Source organism: Macadamia integrifolia, chromosome 3, assembly GCF_013358625.1.
Source record: "Macadamia integrifolia cultivar HAES 741 chromosome 3, SCU_Mint_v3, whole genome shotgun sequence".
Taxonomy (NCBI): domain Eukaryota; kingdom Viridiplantae; phylum Streptophyta; class Magnoliopsida; order Proteales; family Proteaceae; genus Macadamia; species Macadamia integrifolia.
This window is the reverse complement of record NC_056559.1, coordinates 19,298,116-19,317,646: the sequence shown is the minus strand read 5'-3', so window position 1 is coordinate 19,317,646 and position 19,531 is coordinate 19,298,116. Positions and strand designations below refer to the sequence as shown.

The 19,531-nt window shown below is 35.2% G+C and overlaps 1 protein-coding gene across 1 annotated transcript; it reads left to right on the top strand.

The window, feature by feature from the left end:
• The first annotated feature begins 2,807 nt into the window (after window positions 1-2,807).
• Window positions 2,808-9,498, top strand: LOC122073155 (protein DETOXIFICATION 20-like). The gene is made up of 8 exons (XM_042637690.1): window positions 2,808-3,118; window positions 3,695-4,236; window positions 6,036-6,122; window positions 6,898-6,954; window positions 7,068-7,306; window positions 7,387-7,505; window positions 8,118-8,204; window positions 9,152-9,498. Exons 1-8 carry the CDS (start codon window positions 2,867-2,869, stop codon window positions 9,236-9,238), a joined length of 1,470 nt encoding a protein of 489 aa, XP_042493624.1. The 5' UTR covers window positions 2,808-2,866; the 3' UTR covers window positions 9,239-9,498.
• The last annotated feature ends 10,033 nt before the right edge of the window (window positions 9,499-19,531 follow it).

The window sequence follows — 19,531 nt, the reverse complement described above, 5'->3', positions numbered from 1 at the left end:
CATTAAATCAACTTTTCTCTTTTTTTTTTTTTTTTTTTGGCTAGACATTAAATCAACCTTTCTCATATTCATAGTTATAGTTAAAGTTTGGTACTTCTAATGGACCCTAGATCGTGAGCCCTAGTTAGGGTGCTACCATGTAGGAGCCTCCTATGGTAAACCCTAAAAGGGTTCTCCTTGTGTGGCCCCACTTCGATTAAATTTCGGAGTAGATCAGATATATGATTTTGGTAATCTTTACATCATGTACTAGATGAGCTCTTTAGACTACAGACTAGGCTAGGGCTAAGATTTTGGGACCGAGGTAGAAACGGGCTTAGGTTGAGGATACAGACTGAGCCTAATTCTGTGTGTGTGTGTACATTTTAGGAGAGAGAGAGAGAGAGAGAGAGAGAGAGAGAGAGAGAGAGAGAGAGAGATTTATTTTTTTTTTCATCTTCCATTTTGAGAGATTTTTTGGTCATTTGGAAATTTTTTTTAGTAGATGTCAATGGTTTTTTTTTTTTTTTTTTTAAAAAGTATACTAAAGACAAAGAGTACGTACTTTTTAATAATAATATGATATATGTAATTATATATGTATATATATGCCACAAGGGGTGTACTTGCTTATCACTATGTTTTCCATGGTAATGATTTTTTTGAAAACTCAATTTACCTCACAAATTTAAGTTGTTCTTTTGGAGACTGGTTATGGAAGGAATCCCTACAAAAGACTCCCTACAAAAATGGATGGATATAGACACTCTATGTGGTCTATGTCACAATGAGTAGGGAAATATTCTCCATGTTTTCTTTTCTTGTGAATTTTCACAAGAAGTGTGGGCTGCTAGACCTTTGGGTTTGAGAGTTGCGTGCATGCATTTTACATCTGTTAAAGAATTTATAATGTATTTTCTTAACTCATTTAACTTAGTAAAGAGGGATTTAAAACTCTTTTTTAACACCTTTATCATAACTTGCTACTTCTTGTGGATACATAGGAATTTGGTTATGTTAGGATTTAAATCCCCAAACCCTTATTCCATTTTGAAACAGGTTAATTGCTGGGTTACTAGAACAAATGGGTCAGTGTTTCATGATATGTAGGTCACACTATTGGAACCTATAGCTCCCCTCATTGGTACTAGGTTTCACTTCTCTCTTAACACTCTTGTGGTATCTGTAATATCTAATAAATATAACCATATAACCAGTTGGGTCACCGTTCTCTTTTCTAAAGGTAAATGCTTATTCTCTCTTGCCAATTATATAATGATAGGAGAGGCTATTGATGCAGATGCTGCAGGGACTTTTGATCCGACCACAGAAAATAGTCAAGGTAGGATGGGAGGTGCAGGTTATTTGGAGTGATTTGGATGGACTGGAACACTTAACGCCCTCTCACAATTTTTTGGTTTGGCCATGGAAAACCCTTTATCTTAGACTTGAATTGGAACATTGGCTTCTAAAGCCCATTTTTTGTGTACATACTAATGATCATGTAATTAATATGGTGAAACTTGTCGCCTATAGGGCCTGTTAGGAAAAACTAGGCTCCAGAACACTTTATAATATGTCTGTTTTTTGTTTGTATTTTGAATAAAAAAATTATATATAATAATAATAATAATAATAATAATAATAATAATAATAATAATAATAATAATAATTATTATTATTATTATTATTATTATTATTATTGTTATTATTATTACTATTACATCATACATAGTGATTGCTAGGATTAGTTAGGGCTGTTATTATTATTACTATTACATCATACATAGTGATTGCTAGGATTAGTTAGGGCCAGATTGGGTTAAGGACAATAAGGCTAGGCTTAGGATGAGATATCCCAGGTTCACCTCTAGTTGGATTGGGCCTCAGCTAAGTCAAGGGGACATCCAGACATAAGGTTACTATTACTACAATAATAATAATAATAATAATAATAATAATAATAATAATAATAATAATAATAATAATAATAATTTCCATTTCATAGCCTATTCTAGATAATCTTATCTTAGTAGCTGATCTAATTTTTCTGCAAGGAAAAATGATGCGACAATTCTGAATGTTGGATGGATTATGGATAATTTGGATATATCACTTATCAACTTTCAATTTCAAATTCAACAATGTACCCTTGCGTAGCATGTCCTTGTATTTCCCTTGATGATTACAGCCATAGATTTTAAGCTCTATTTTATCACTTCACAAACTCTATTTAGGTTGAAATTTTAAATGTGAGCAACAACTTATGGATCCACCTGTCTACAAAGTTTTAGCTCCACATGTCATGTATTTGATTAATGGGCCATTATGATATACTTTCCCTATGAACAATTATAATGGACGTACAAAGATATGACAAGTAATGTCTCTGATCAGAAAACTAAGGGGTTGGTGGCCGGAGACACCTAATTCCAGCATAAATAATCAAATGGTAAATCCAATCGCTGGATACCTAAGAGATGGTTGGGATATACTACAAAAAATGTGATCAGCCCAATCCTACCCACCATTGGTTGAAGCACGCTCACCGGCCATGACTTAAATTATGTAGTTCTCACCAAAAAAAAAAAAAAAAATCCAACTTTTCAGATAGTCTCATCTGTAAATGTCTCTCTCTCACTACCACAGAGTCTAAAAAAGGTCAGTTGATAGGAAGGTGGGGTGAGAAATGTTTGACAAGACTTTCGTTGTGTCGTTGTCTGTAGCTATCAGGGAGGGAAGGAAGGAAAGCGCAGGGAAGGTGAGTGCAGCAACAGACAGAAATGAGGAGGCCCTCCACTTTATAAATTGGGCTTTGGTTGGTTAATAAGGAAACTCAGCCAATCTTTGACCTTTAAGATACTTTTAGTAGTAGATAGTTTTAGTCATGGGCAATGAGACCAAGGTTAGGCTACTTCCTGGCTCAGCTGCGGAAGAAGAGCAACATCAGTTACTGAGTAGGTTATGGATAGAATCAAAGCAGCTTTGGGTAGTTGCAGGACCTGCCATCTTAACCCGATTATCCATGTATGGTACCTTCATCATAGCCCAAGCGTTCATCGGACACATCGGAAACACCGAATTGGCTGCTCTCTCAATCGTTTATCATGTCCTTGTTAAGTTCTCTATTGGAGTAATGGTATCCGTCATCCTTTCTCCTCTCCATTTATGGTCTTTCGTTAGTGTAATCTATAGATGATACATCTAGTTGTTCGAAAGGTATTTAGCTGTTGCTAGCTGCAACCCCTGTAGCAGCCAAAGAAATGAAATCTTGAAGGATGTTTTGTAAAATACTAAAATCTAGGAGGATATTTGTGAACCCTAGGGAGAATTATTTGATTTCTTTGGCTGCCAGCAGGGGTAGCTGCAACTCCGGTAACAGCCAAATTTTTTCCTTCTTGTACCATGTGGTAGTTCCGATGGATCTAGACTTGGTTAACAAGTAGAGAAGAAGGTAAATAACTACCCCCACCTCCTCTCACTATTGGAGTTTCACGCAAAAACTATTGTCCTACATCGGATGTGAATAGTCTGATGTGGAGGCATATAAAATTAGGTATTGACTAAACTTTTAAGGATGAGTTCTATCCAAATTTCAATAAATGGTATTAGAACCGACTATGTGAGTTATGCAATCTTAGCATTCAAGTATTTTATTTTCTGAAACTAACTTCACATTGTACTTATTTCCTTTTAACACCCCCACCCCTCCCAGACAGGCATGTCCAATGGACTAGGAACTCTATGTGGGCAAGCATATGGAGCAAAACAGTATTACATGTTAGGGATATATTTGCAGAGGTTCTGGTTGATTGAGTTCTTCTTTTGCTTTCTTCTTCTCCCACTCTTTATCTTTAGTGCCCCAGTTCTGGAGTTACTTGGGCAAACTGATAAGATATCAGTTATGGCTAACATAATTGCTGTCTGGTACATACCCATAATGATATCTCATGTCTTTCGTTACACCCTTCGGATGTATCTTCAAAGCCATGGGAAGAATATGGTGGTGACCTGGTCTGGGGTGGCGACGCTGATCATTCAAGTCATATGTTGTTGGATTTTGGTGGAAGATATGAAATTGGGAGTTGCAGGTGTGATGCTCGCCATGGATATTGCCAGTGTAATCCCTATAATTGGGTTGTTGATGTTTGTTTTCTGGGGCGGTTGTCCACTAACTTGGAATGGATTCTCCATGCATGCCTTTTCTGATCTATGGCCGATGGTGAAACTGTCTGTCTCTTCTGGTGTGATGCTTTGGTAAGCCTATATATCTTTTAAAGGATTTCTATTAATCATGTGATAAACTAGTAAGCTTATATATCTTCTTAAATGAATTCTATTAATCATGTTAACCCTAGTTGATGTGTAGCGGAGATCCAAGGGATGGGAGCCGTTAGACATGCAGTCCAAGATGTTCTCTACCCTTGGATCTATGCTACACGTCGTGTCACGTGATAGAATATCCCCACACATTGATTACTTATAAGAAAGAGTGATTACAATTCAATCATTGGCTTTATGAACTAGTTATCAAAAAAGAAAATAACCCCAACACCCTCTCCATTTATGGATATGATTAAATTAAATAGCGGAAGAATTTAGATCACATGCTTAAGGGGCCGGGAGTTGAAAGGAAAAAGGTAAAATGAAGAGAATAAACCAAATCTCACCCAACCCCCACTCTGCCCTGGGCCCTGGCCTCTGGCCCCTCCCCCCACCCCACCCAACCCCATCCAACTGCAAAAAAAAAAAAAAAAAAAAACAAACAAAGAGAAGGCCTGGTCTGGTTTTTCATGCTTGTGTAAAGGGAGTTGTAAACTCTTAAGATGTTTGGGAGGCAAGGAGATTCAAATTCTAGCTAGAGACCATAGTTTGAGGAATCAGATCGGTTAGGATCGGATTAAAATCAGCGTTCATTGGTTTTGATTCTTGATCGATATTGTATTAGTGGATCAGGATAGACCAAGGGTAAAATAATCTAAAATATAAAATTTTTAATTGAAATTAGGGGTATTTAATCCTGGTCAATCTAGATTGATATTGGTCTGATCCCATTCTTGATACCAAGTTCTCAAACCGTTTTAGTGACTGATGCTTTAAAAAAAGTTGTGTATTTTTTTGCTAAAAGATACCCTAACTGATAAGAAAGGCAAGATCAAATCATTGTATGAGTGTAACAACTCTTCACATATGTGTTCATTTCTTCCAAAAGTGCCTCCCTATTAAGAGGGGCATTTGTGAAAGAAAAAAGATGTATGTTTTCATGAAATAATACATGAAGAGTTATTACACCTGATCCAGATTTGGGGCCTACATTAATGGCTTTTTCATGAAACCATACATGAAGAGCCATTACACCTGATCCAAATTCGGGGCCTACAGTAATGGCTTTGTTCTCACTAGTTGGCTTATCAAGATTTTCAGGTTGAGGGTGATTATCATAGAATGGGACTGGATATGAAAACCTACAAAATTTAAATGATGAATGTTGGGGCCGAGTTCTCTCTCTATATCTCCTTTTCTTTTTTTTTCTAATATAAAATATTTTTACTGCCCTTTCATGTGTAAAATAATTCTACCACATTTTATTAATTCCCTTATTTCATTTGCTCAAGACCCCTTTCCATAATAAAATTATTTTTTAAAATTTTATGAAATTAATTTTTTTAAATGATAAAATTAATTTCATTAACAGTTGATTAGACTGTGAGATTCAACATACCTATGAGGTAGTCAAAAATTAATTTTTTTGTTCTTTTTTAAACTTTCTATCTTTGTGGGGGCTCCACCCATGTCTGTTCATAGAAAATATGTCAATTATCTTTTTTAAACTTTCTATCTTTGTGGGGGCTCCACCCATGTCTGTTCATAGAAAATATGTCAATTATTCTATTGACCAAGCTAGGATGTTAAAATTATTTTTTGCCTTGTAAAACTCTTGCTAAATATCTCATACGGCCCATGCATCTTTATATCAATGTTGAAATTATCTTCTTCTTTTTTTCATTCTTTTTTCTGTTTGGCTTTAATTCGTTTCTTTTTCAAATCAAACACAGCTTGGAGATGTGGTACAACTCTGTGTTAATTCTAATCACTGGGAACACTAAAGACGCTGAGATTTCAATCGATGCTCTCTCGATTTGGTAAGAGACCATGAGAAAATTTTAAATATAATTTTCAAAATTAATTTAATTTCCTCTTTTCCTTCATACTGCATGCGGTTGGTTTCCGAGTAAGCGGAAACACGTAAATTAAATGTAAGCTTTCTTTCCTAAATATGGTGATGAATGATGGGGTGTAAATCGGTTTGGATCAATTATTCAGTTTGATTTTGATTCTGTTGGTATGATCTGAAATCGAATCAGAATTCAAATTGGTTTTGAAATTCAATACTCACACAGAACCTGTTAGGTTTCGGTTCTTATTCAATTTCAGTTATTACACGGTTTGATTTTGGTTCTGGTTCTGGTTTTGGCTTCTATATTCGGCTTATATATTATACTGTTTGTAGTATAATATACTATACTATAATAATCTAATTCTAATATTAATAACATATACTATAATGTACTAGGTACTAAGTATCCAATCAACCCAAGGGATAGCACAGTTGGTGAGCAACGAACTTGGTTTGACTCCCACTAGGTACACCTTGGGTCACTCACATGGGGGTGTCTAGTGCTCTTCATTGCTTTCAGTGAAAGTTGAATAGTTCTCATTTAACCCCGGTATAACCTAGTTAGATTTCAATATTGGATTAAAAATCGATGTTCTGAAATTCAATACTCAAATCGAACAGAATTTTATTTGATTCGATTTGGACTTGGATTATTTAGTCCAATTCTAGATCATTTTTTTTTTTTGGTAAATGTCCTGTTCAAAAATTCACTTAATGGATCATCATATCATCTTTTGCAGCCTGAATATCAATGGTTGGGCAATGGTGCTTTCCTTCGGTTTCCTCGCTGCAGCAAGGTACGTATGGTGTGGTATGGGTTTCCGTTTCCATGCAACTTCGTACTATGTACTCTTAAAGCTCCCATGGATTAATCTCTAATTAGCTGACGTTTACTGCATGAAACAAACAGTGTTAGGGTTTCAAATGAGCTTGGGAGGGGAAGCGCCAAGGCAGCAAAGTTTGCAATAATTGTGGTGGTTTCAACTGCTCTAGTAATTGGGCTTATCTTATTGGGCTTAGTACTGGCTTTTAAAGATAAAATTTCCTATATTTTTTCCAATAGTTTGGAGGTGGCCAATGCTTTTTCAGACCTCTCCATTCCCTTGGCCTTTTCACTGCTATTGAACAGTATCCAACCTGTTCTCTCTGGTGAGGATCCATATTCATTTCTTCCTTTATTTCTTCTCATTTCCCCATTTGATTTTATTTTTATGTTCTATATATAACAGGGGTTGCTGTTGGTGCTGGGTGGCAGAGTAAGGTTGTGTACATCAACATCATTTGTTATTATTTTGTAGGGCTTCCTCTTGGTGTCTTACTTAAATATGTTGCCGATCTCGGTGTGAAGGTAATCTCAAATAATTAACACATTAACTAACGGTTCCTTTTGAGCATCACTATTTTTAGTGAAATACAATATTTCACTATTTGTCACTTGATAGTACATGGTTGATTTTTGTGATAGTGAACCTACATAATGGCTAAATTTTAGTCTAAATTAAGCTAGGAAAGTTGCTCAAAGTCTCAAACTCTGATTCAAAGTTTAGTAAAATTACTAAAATGTCATCAAATGTAGATAAATATAAAATACAAAATTGCATCTTTTGAAATTTTAACTACTTCCTCTGTTCCTCTACTCATTTTAAGCTAAGATTATGCCAATGAGATACTTTTCTGGTCTTTTATCAAATGCACTAACCCATGAACTGTCATGTGGCAAATGTAAATAGTGAAACATTATACTACACGAGGCATAGTAAAGGGAAAGAAACCATAAAATTGATTTTCTTGTTCTCCAAACATTCATCCTTTTGAGAAAAGCAACAAATAGGTGATAGAGAAAAAAGTAATATTAAGGGTAATCATTGAAATGAGATCTTCGAAATGTTTTTAAAGTTGTAAGGCATATTAATACAAAATTGCAGATACATTGATCATTATTTGTGGTTTCATATCACAGGGAATATGGATGGGAATGATAGGAGGCACCCTAGCTCAGACTTTGATGCTTCTTTACTTCACCTACAAGACAAATTGGGATATGCAGGTAAACTATTAATTAAATAAAGGGTAAATCTGTTGATATGGGGTTTTTATTTATTTTACGAATAAAAGTTATATCCAACAAGAGCACGGCAAGAATAACAATACCCAAGTGAGGAAAAAGGGGGAAGGGGGAGGGGGGGGGTTAGGAGAGGACAAAAATGAATCTGGATCAAGTCTTCATATGAGAATCATTCTCGTACGGTGCTTATGAGAATGAGAACCTGATCCAAATTAAAAAAAATATAAGGCTCCAATTACAAACAGTATGGTTCATAACATTATCTAGAATAACGGCGATGTCTATTGCCCAAGCATACCCCTTATCTCAAAGGTAACGGAATCCCAAATCTGTTGATATGTCTTTGACCTACCATCCATCTTCTAAGGTTCCTCTCATACCAAATATGGTACACCACCGTACAAGTTGTCAACTTATCAACATAGTCATAACAAGTTTTACCCTCGAAGGAGGAAATGACCCACCTCCATTCTTACTAAAAATTTTGAATAAGTCTTAGGGTGAACCAACATTTCTGTCAAATCCAAGAGAAGAGACAACGGAAGAACCGGGATATTATGTTTTTGTTTCTTTCCATCTTTTGCTAGCTAATTCCACCAGGATATTGTTTGGTTGCACTTGTTCTGCCTAATAGAATCTAGATTATCAATTATGTACCCCTCTTCAATTCTCTAGAGGCTTTTCTAATATGTTTACAGGACTTTTCTAAACCAACTCAACAAGCCAATCAAAACCTAACCTCATCACTCCATGTTTAAGTTGATTCAGAAAGAATCCGCCAAACCAAACTCTCAATTTTAGGCTCTTTTAATTTGGCCTTTCATACCCTAATGGCAACTTCAACCTCAAACCGTTCGACCTGACTAATTGGTTAGGCTCCATGTATCAAATTTGAATAACAATTTTACATCTTTGTTTCATTGATGCAGGTCACCATGGCAAAGGCACGGGTAAATAAATTGGCCATCCCTGCTCCGGATGAATTGGACAATACCAATGCTTCAGAAAATAATTAGTACTGTGATGTGTATTTCCATGTGGCTAGTATTCAAGTTCATGGTTAGATTTTTTTTTCAAGATCCCATCGATCTTTGTTTGTATTATGATAAGCCTAGCTAGTATTGTAATCCCTAGCAATGGTATTGCTAATAGCCTGGCAAAGAAGGCCATGTCGTTTTCATGCAAGACAGAGTGGCTACAGTCCAATAATCCTCAGCTCCTCGAACTTATTCTTCAGGAGGCCTTAAGCTATACATGATGATCTGCTATTGAATAATTTTTCTTATCACCCAAATCAAAAGTATTTTAAGCTCTTGAAAACTTACATATTACAAAACCCCAACTAGTGGGATCGAACATAAGTCTGGGAAAGTGGCATATTCGACCCTCCTACACACACCCTCTCTAGTAATAATAGTAATAGTGTAATAATATCTGTGGCCCATTGGGCCCCTTGTGGCTTGTGGGTTTTGCACCTAAAAAAAAAAACCGTCAGAAAAAAAATTCAGCTACAAAAAAAAAACTGTGAGAAAAGCACAACAACCCTGAAATCATGTGGCATGCACAGCTGCAAGAATTGGCGCCATAATGCAAACTCAGTCTATTTGACCTGTGGAAATGTAACATATTTACACTTCCATAACTCTATTTGACCTGTGGAAATGTAACATATTCAGCTACATATATTTTTTTTTTGATAAATGAAAAATTTATTGAAGATAGAAAAGAAAAAAAAAAGAATACAATAGATAAAGCCAATCTGACTGATCAAGGGAGAAGACCATAACCAAAGAAAAGTAACCCAAAAGGAGACAAACAAACCCAAGCCCTAGAAAAGAAGGCGATACAAGCCAAACATGAGGAGGGGGAGGGAAGAAAGAAGAAGCAGATGATACAAGAAAAAGACTGGACGGGGGGGACAAAAATAAATAAGAAAGATAAGCAATTAATACACAAAAAAGGGGGGGGGGGTGAAACAACAAAGAACAAAGAGAACAAGATGATACAATTAATAAGGGGGAGAGATAAGAGAAAGGTCCCATGTGGGCATAAGATATATAATTTTGTTTGTACCAAGACAAATAACACAATTTTGGAGAATTTTATTTACCTTAAAAGATATAGTGTCCTAAATCTACTCCAGAGTATGCAAAGAGGAAGTCCATTTTCTTTTGTTTCTTTTCCAACAGATATGATAAATCCCTGCACTAAAAGTCAATTTGCCAAGAGATTCACATGAGGTTTTACCATTAAAGTTTTTCAAAATCCATCTCCATTTTCTTTTAAATGGAATAATAATTCTGGGAGTGGACTAAAACATTCTGAGAATACCTCCCTAAATAGATTTAGAGAAAGAACATTTGGAAAACAAATAATCTACACTCTCAAATGAGTTCTAAAATAGGCAACAACTACAGATAGAAATATTCCTATGGATTAGAAAATCTTGAGTGTGAAGAAATTTGTCATAGCTCCCCAAATAGTAAATGAATGCCTTGGAATGGTGGTAGTGAACCATACCATTTAAACCAAGGAACAATAGGGGCTTTAGATCGAAATGGGTCCGAGCAAAAGATGAGGTAAAATAATTGGAGGAGTTTGTCACCTATTGAACCATATCACTACTACCCTAAGTTTCAAGCGGATAATCGGTAGCTTATTCCAGACTTCAATAAGAGAATGGTAGGTATCCAGACCTAAATCCCAATCACCATCCCAAAAAATGGATGACACCTTTGATAGAAAATATACTTGCAATACATCACATGGAGATCAGATAAGCATGCAACAACGAATACATAGTCAGGTTTTAGGCATAATTGAATCCATGACTGAAGAATTACAACTCCTCAATGTCTTCTCGTATGCTCCTTGTATAACACTATCAATGTTAGTCTGATCTACCCTCTTTCTCTTTTGCATTAGGTCATTAGCCTCACTTAATAGGTCAGCGATAATTATATATAAGGGTGAGGGTAGGGACCAACCCTGCAAGAAAATTAGGATTTTCTCCCCATTAAAGAAACAATACCTTAGGTCCACACATAGTAATATATATTTTATACTATTAAGGTGTGTTAATAAAATTCAATATCTTCATAGAGATCACTTACCATATTGGATCATTTCTGCTTACTCCATCTGTAGTCAACACCACTAAGCCGGTTTTGAAAACAAATCTTCAATTATTCTAGCCCACCTAATTGAAAATCTTACAATCTCTCACTTGGGCAGCATATGTCACAAGTTTTAGATTTTAAAACTTATTTAAAATGACTCTCCTGTTTAGATAAACTGAATGTGGCCACAAATAAAATAGTGTTGAATGGAGTGTATCTTAAACCAAATGTCTTAGTCCGAATGAGAATTACAAATACTCAAGCGTATTGATCATCACATCTAAAGCGACATGGGACCAAACACGTCAAAGTGCTCATAACCTCACCGATTTGGGCTAAACAGTATGAAAGTGTGGTATGAAAATAACATGCAATAGTGATTATCATGTCTATTTTCAAATTGGTTCAGGCTCGGAAACCAAATGAGTCCTATGAGACAAATACCGAAGGTCTCATTAACTACAAGCGTCTTCTAAACGCTCAACCTTCAATCAAAGAAGCTCATTGGAACTGGTTCTCAATGCCCCAATACATTAGTACCAGATCTCAATCAATCGAGGCTTTACTAGCAACTAGATGTGTGTATATTGACTGGAATCTCAGATACCGAATGAGGTAAATATATCACATATAACCTTAATTTTCTGTAGGAGACAAATAAATAAATGTATACATATAAACAAATGGCCATAATAAAAATGCATATATTTCTTCTTGAGAATAATAATAATGCATCATATATATAAAATAAAACTAAAAGTTAAATGCAACTGAACATATTGAGCAAACTCCCACTAATAAAATACATAAAAAGAACTAAAAGGTCTCATATTAATGATATGCTCTTGAAAAACTTTTGGAATCAAGCTCTTAACTATTTGATAAATGATTATTTTATCCATAGTAATATAGTTTTACAGAAATTTATGATTCATGAGCTTACTCCCATTGATTTTTAGATAAACCTATTTGATTCCTCTCACTATTTCATAAAGAACCTTAGTCTGAACAAAAATAGCAACCACTGGCTTAGGAAGTACATCAATCCATGATTAAAATCTATTATTATAATAATCAGAGAAATATTAAAGGATCAATTCCATTCCCCAAAATTGGACCCATTTAAAGTTTTAATAGAAAATAGTTGAAAAGTCAAAGCTGAAAAATTTAGGCATACATATTTACCAAAATATACAATATGCAAGAACAGAAAGCATATTAACATCCCAACAATATAATTAAATCTGACTAATTAGGCTATTAACCAGATTTATCTCAGTATTGTTTTCAATAACTGTAGAAAAATAGAAACTGAGAAAAGATCCGACGTCATCGGGGTTACACTTGTGGTGGCAAGATCGCCCAACACGTAGCGAAATTTTTTACATGCAAACGAGATGCTCGAAACAACACCACTCTGAAGATTCCGTCACCTGTGGTGGTAAGACAAGAATCTCCAAAGGATGAAGCCCAAAACATCATCCTCACACTATCAAGCGAAACCGACTAAATGAAGACTCACCTGTGATGGTAAGAGCTCATCATTCGTTATATGGTCTCATTCATTGCAGCCTATCCCGAATAATCAATAGTAATTTCACAATTTTAATAACTAGCCACTAAGTGGAAGCGTAATCACTGAAGTTATGAAAACCTATAGACTTAGATTACTATCAAATCCCGTGGGTTTAAATTTGGGTGCAAACAACAAGATGAACTATTTCAATACTTAATTAAAAAGATTTCAATAGAAGCCCACAAAAGTAACCCATTGTAAACCCTAATAGTCAATATGGTAACACCATAATTTAGCAGTTATCAAAGTGAGTACATTCTTAATATGACAGTTGTATTTTTAGTCATTATCATAAATAAAAAAATCTAAATATGGTAATTTTCTATAATGACAATATGCTAAATATGAAAGTTCATAACATTTATTCATGATAGCAAAAAAACACATAAAATATGTTACTTTATTCATAATTCATTAGATATGCGAAATTGTATACAAGTATGAACTTTCAGCCCAAATGACTTTGATATCTAATACAAACATTAGCACATAAACTTTAAGCTAATCACAATAAAGCCTTTTAATTTCTGTATGTTAACAATTCATTAGCTGATGGGGCACATGAACCAAATAATTCACTGGATCAAAATAACAATAAATCATTAACAAATAAAAGCAGTATGAGCTTAGATCCATATTAAGTATAAATAACTTTATAGACTTTATACCAATAAGCTACTAAAATTTCAATGGGCTCATTTAAATCATTTAAGTACGATGTATCTATTTTATTTCGATGAATTTTCAATAAAATTGGACTTTATCATAAATACATATAAGACATATAAATTCAAAGAAGTATTACTTAAAAAATGCATTTGTGATATTTTGAATTATAATAGGGTACCAAAATTCATAATTAAGTGTCTCGTGGTGAAACTAGATATCATGGATTAAGGGTGTCAATTCGTGGCCCGACCCGACTAAACCGATCGGGACCGACCGTTTATAGACCGGCCCGGCCCGGACCGTTTATTAAATGTGTCGGGCTTGAGCCCGGCCCGTTTATAAATGGTCGGTCTCGGTTTTGCTACTTGGACCGTCGGGCGCCCGACCGAGACAGACTGAATAACGCCCGATCGAGACCGACCTATTGTGCACCAACTTGGCCCGACCCTTTAATGATTGTAGAATACCTATTTTACCCCCTCCCCAATTAAAGAATAAAAACTAAAAAGTAAAGACATGTTCACATTTTAAATAATGGTTATATTTGGTATCATTTATTGATTTATTTTCATTTTTTTGGGCTTGCATGAGTGGGCCGGAATATAAGTGCACATTTTAAAGAGGGCCCGTTTAACATTAAACATATTCATAGCCCGATTAAGACCCGACTAATGCCCGATTAAAGTAGCCCGATTATAGCCCGAGGCCGACCGACCGAATATAAAGTGTACCATGCCCTCAATAACTAAGCCCGATTAGTTAAATGGGAGGACACGGTGTAGCCTTTGAAAGTCTTCAAGCCCGATTAAGCTCGACCGAAATCGGACCGGCCCGACCGGTTGACACCCCTATCATGGATGATAAATATGGCATCGAAGAAAACATCGAAATACTACAAGTTGATTTAAAATTTATGAAAATGAATAGCATTGTGCACATAATAAAACATGTATATTACATCTATCACCCATAATAGGATAATATTTTGTTCTCCTACTAATACAAGAGAGTAGGGATCAGATGACCCAAAAAAAATACCAGTTATAAGAGTCAATAGCATAAACAGATTTCAAAATTCATTTCAATAAATGAAAATCAAATGATTTCGGTTTCACTTGTAAAAACTGTTTATGGTCTATCAAATTATTAGACTTCAAAACTGAATTTCATTGAAACTATGATAGAAATATTTAATAAACCACCAACATGTACAAGTAACGTAAGATGATCTTGCATTATAACATCTCAAATGTGAATATAGACAACAACATTAATATTGTCTTAATGTAGGCCCATTACATACTTAAATTTATTAGGTCAACCACTGAAATCTCTAATAAAAAATAATGGTCATAATCAACTTGATCATCACTTACACATTATTGAGCTGAGTTTTTTTTTAATGTAAAAAAAAGAAAAAAAAATCTGTCAATTCCATACCCTCTTAGCTAATATAATGGACAAAAGCAATGGTTGATTATTTAATCTACCATAGAATTCATCTAAACCATAACCATGCTTGAGTTTGAGTGGTCAATATTTGCAATGTAATGGAACCATAAAGTCTTTAATTAGTAAATGTGGTCTTAATCTTGATTCGGTTTACCAACCCTAGTTTGATATGGTTCAGGTCAGCCTATTTAACATTATGCTCATGGGCTTGGACCCATTATACTTAAAAGAAGATGGGCTTGGCCCATAAGTTTTTAAGAAAAACATATTAATATGAAACGTCTCTGGGCTAAGCCCATTAGATTTTACAAACTTTTCAACTTAAAAGTTGATAGACCCAAGTTGGGTCTATCATCATCAATCATGCAGCCCTACTCCTCTTCACTGTTAGTTAAAATGGGAACGACAAAAAAATAGAAACGTACGGTACGAGTTTTAAATAGATAAAAACGATGAATAGTACGATCAAAAAAATGGTTAAAAAAAGGAAACGTCAAACGGATAAAAGCGAACGGTACGAGTATTAAACGTGTAGTTTTAAAAAAAAAAAAACCAAAAAAAGGGCAGTATACTCATGTAATTTGAGAGATTATTACCTGCATACCTACAATTTATTTGTAACCGATTTGATTTTTCCTCAATCAACCTAAGGGTACACTTTGCTTGCCGAAAAAGAAAAAAGAAATCTGAAAATGTTCATGATTCATGAACAAGATCACCCTCAACAACACAACCTGAAACAAATGTATCCACAATTCCACATGCATAAAAGCCATAGTAAATGGTCTAAGAATTCCATTGTCTACTTGGAAATATATGGCTACATTGTTGGCAGTTTCCGAAGAACACATTTTGGAATAATTATCTATTCAAGCCATTTTAGAATAAGCTCTCTCTGTTAAAGCTTATAGGTAGATAATTGTTAAAGGGTTGCCTCTTCCTTTTCTGTTATTACAGTCAATTTATCCCAATAGTTGATTGATGAAAGTATCATTGTGCTCATCTTAAAAATATGAACACCTAAAGAAAACCAAAAAGAAGAAGAATAAAAAAAAACAAAAAACAAAAAGAGACACACACCCACAAATTTCAGATGGCGACCGGCGAGAGCTATTTTGAAATATGAAATTAATTTCTAACCTTTTTTCGCTTCATTGTCGGTCATTGTCGACTATTACTCACTTCGACCTGCTACTATCTAAATTACAGAGTCCGCTAGTCCGCTACTCTGAGACTGCTGTCGACGGCCTGCTAGTAGCCTACTGTTTGATTTCTAACTGGCTACAATGTGGTGAGGACTGAGTCAGAGGTAGAAGAAGAGGGTTTCCTTTGATTGGCTGCTGTCGACGCCCGATGACCTACTACTGCTACTGCCTCCATCTTCTTTGATCGACTTGCGAGTTGTGAGTCTTGCGACTTGCATTGCGAGTTGCCTCTTCTTCTTCTTTTCTCTGATTCTGAGGACCGACGGAGAAGAAGCTTTAGGAGGAATGGAGTGTAAGACTCTGAATCTCTGATTTCTTCGATTGACCGACAAAGAAGAAGGGTTAAGAGGAAATAAGGAATAAGAGGATTGGGGAAAAAACCCTATCGAATGGGTTTTGACGTTTTGTTTTCGTTTTGTTTTTTTTTTTTTTCTTTTCTCTCTCTAATTAGTATGAAAAAATTCCTATTTTACCCTTAAAATATGCATACGTGTTTTAAACGCACGTTTAAAACGTGTTTTAAATGGTTTGTTCGGCCATTCCCCTTTTTTCCCACATTGCATAGAGGCATGTGGCAAAACACGTTTTAGACGCTTTTAAACGCGTTTTAACTAACATTGCTCCTTTTCTCTTTTCCTCTTGAAACCAAAATAGCCGCCGTTGTACAGAGTTTATATGATAAGGAAAAAACACAGCCAAAAGAAGTAAAGAAACTTAATGGTTTCGGGATTATCGTCGTTCTTAGCGACATTGACAAAGGCTACTGGCCGTGAACATTAAAAAAAAAAAACCATAGCCAAAGTCAAGATTTGGGTAAAATCCCTTGTGGGTTCAACAAAATTTATAGTTTTCAATGGCCCATCACCGCCCAAGGTGATCAATCTTCACTAGCCTTCGAACTTTGAACCTTGGAGAACACAAGATTGAATCACATGGATCAAAACCCAAAAATATGAACACAATAAAACAAGTTCAGCATCCAACGTTGGAAGAGCAGTGGATTCCGAAGACCATTGACATTAGAAGTCTCCATTGAAAAGGATGATTTCAACTTTTCACCCAAAATCGATGATTTCTTTTTTTTGGGAAATTATCCAATACCACCCCTAAATTTGAAACTAACTTGGAGTAACCCCTAGAAATGAAAATAATGTCTACCGCACCCCTAATTTGTAACACCGTTAACTGAAAGTGAGAAATGTCCCTTTTACCCTTATACTTAAACTTTAAAAGGAACCCATTTTCTTCCAAACTCTCTCAGCTGACCTTAACTGGGAGAGTAAACCATTAGCAGCAGAAGGCCGCAACTCATTTCAGTAGATCTGGTGACAGAGCATTAAGAATTTTCCAGAAGTGTCATATAAAGCTCTACATTCTACCCTTTTATCTCATTCTCTTTTCTTCTGTTGTCTCCCTCAAATCCCCTCATTTATGCATTCACAATCTTCCCCTTCTCAGTGGCAGCTTTGCCACCTTCTTTAGTTTGTGCAGATTCATGGGGCTTCTCTGTAATTCCTAGTGGCTTCTTCAAAGCAAAATGCACTTTCTTAAATTCAGTCCATAATGCCTTTTGCAAGAGCTTATCACCTCTTGTTAAAACCGTAGGCCCAATCCCATCTACTGTCATAAACATATGTATCTAAAATAACGTCCTAATCATTCGTCATCTAAGAATTTAAATATGCAAGCCATACAATTAAAAATAAATAAATAAATAACTAAAAATAAACACCTCACATAAGTAAAAAGCTATGAAGGAAAAAAAATACTGAAATAAAAATAAAGCAAAAGAAAGGGGATAAAGTTAGAGAGGCTCACAAGTATGTTTCTCTACTTAGCCTGAGGGATGCATCATAATATGAGCTTCTCTACTTGACCAGAGAGTCACTCTTACAAAGGTTACTATAGTTGGCTTTAGGGAAAGGGAGGCAATTAAAATAAAAACAATAAAATGATGGTTCTATGGTTAGGAGGGGCAAAACCAACATATACACTGGCCATGAACCTTGGGGGAAAGGGAAAGCAATAATGTAACGGTTGAAATTAAAATCCTAAATTAAGAAAGAAAGGGTAGTCAGAAGAGAAAATGAGAGGGGGGGGTGAGAGGACTACTGAAAGAGCTTACTTACTTGAACTTCAACCCTTGAATTAAAAACTTGATCGATTTGAGATACTACCAGTACTAAAAACCAGATCTGGAATAAACCAAATCTGAAATTTCTAGTACTAGAGAAAACAAATCTAAAGAAAAAAAATTGAACTTAAGGGACATGCTCCATAGCTTGTTCTTGTCACCTAGAACTAAGCCTAGAACTAGAACTTAAAAATTACAACTTCAATTGCTTAAACAATAAAAATAAGAGACTGAATCAAAAACAAAAATACTTGCATTAATTGAATAAAAAGAACTTACAAAAGTGTTTAAAGCATAAACCTAGAACTAGAACTAGAGAAAGAGAGAAAGAGCAACTAAAAAAACTTAAGAAGAGAAAAGTAGAGAGGAAGAGAGGGACCACCCTTTAGGGTTTTGTGGACTCCCTTTTATAGTGACTAGGAAAGAGAGGAGGACGTCCAAGGGTGGATCCCCTTGGACGATTTTTTGGTGAGGTGAAGGAGAGAGAAAAGAGAGAATCGTAGGAAGTAGGGAATCTCCAACGATTTTGCTTCCTTTTCCCTTCTTTTTTTTTCTCTCTCTCTTCTTCGAATGTGGGCAGCCTCTTGGACGATTTTTCTTTTATTTTTCCCTTTCCTATTTTTTCTCCATTTTTTCTTCTCTTTTATTTCCTTATTTCTCTCTCCTCTTGCGTAAGAAACCCTTTGGCCGACCTCCTTTGAGTGATGAGTAGGAGAGAAAATATTTCAAAAAAAACCTCCACAAAAAATAGCAACCAAGAGGTTTGAACTTGAGACCTCTTAATAAGGAAGTGATTTTGCACACCACAACTCACCAACTACACTAGCTAGTTGTTGTTACCAAAAATGAATCTTCAATCACTTAAGGATGTTGTTCATTGTTTGAGATTTAAAATATAACCGCAAGCATACGGATCAATGTAGCTACGGGTAGAACACATAGAAAGCAGTAACTTTATTTTTTTTTATTTCTTTTGATAATACGAAAGTGAACCAATTAATGATTGTGATCTAATTCTAATTACCGTCCTAAACATATGTATCAAAAATAATGTCCTAACCATTCGTCATCTAAGAATTTAAAGACGCAAGCCACGCAATTAAAATTAAATAAATAAATAACTAAAAATAAATAACCCACGTAATTAAAAAAAA

What these genes read in the sequence shown, in the direction of transcription:
- LOC122073155 (XM_042637690.1), top strand. Translation starts at nt 2,867, where the DNA reads ATGGGCAATGAGACCAAGGTTAGGCTACTTCCTGGCTCAGCTGCGGAA. An exon ending in TCTTCTGGTGTGATGCTTTG is followed by an intron (nt 4,237 to 6,035) that starts GTAAGCCTATAT and finishes AATCAAACACAG; the next exon opens with CTTGGAGATGTGGTACAACT. An exon ending in GGTTTCCTCGCTGCAGCAAG is followed by an intron (nt 6,955 to 7,067) that starts GTACGTATGGTG and finishes TGAAACAAACAG; the next exon opens with TGTTAGGGTTTCAAATGAGC.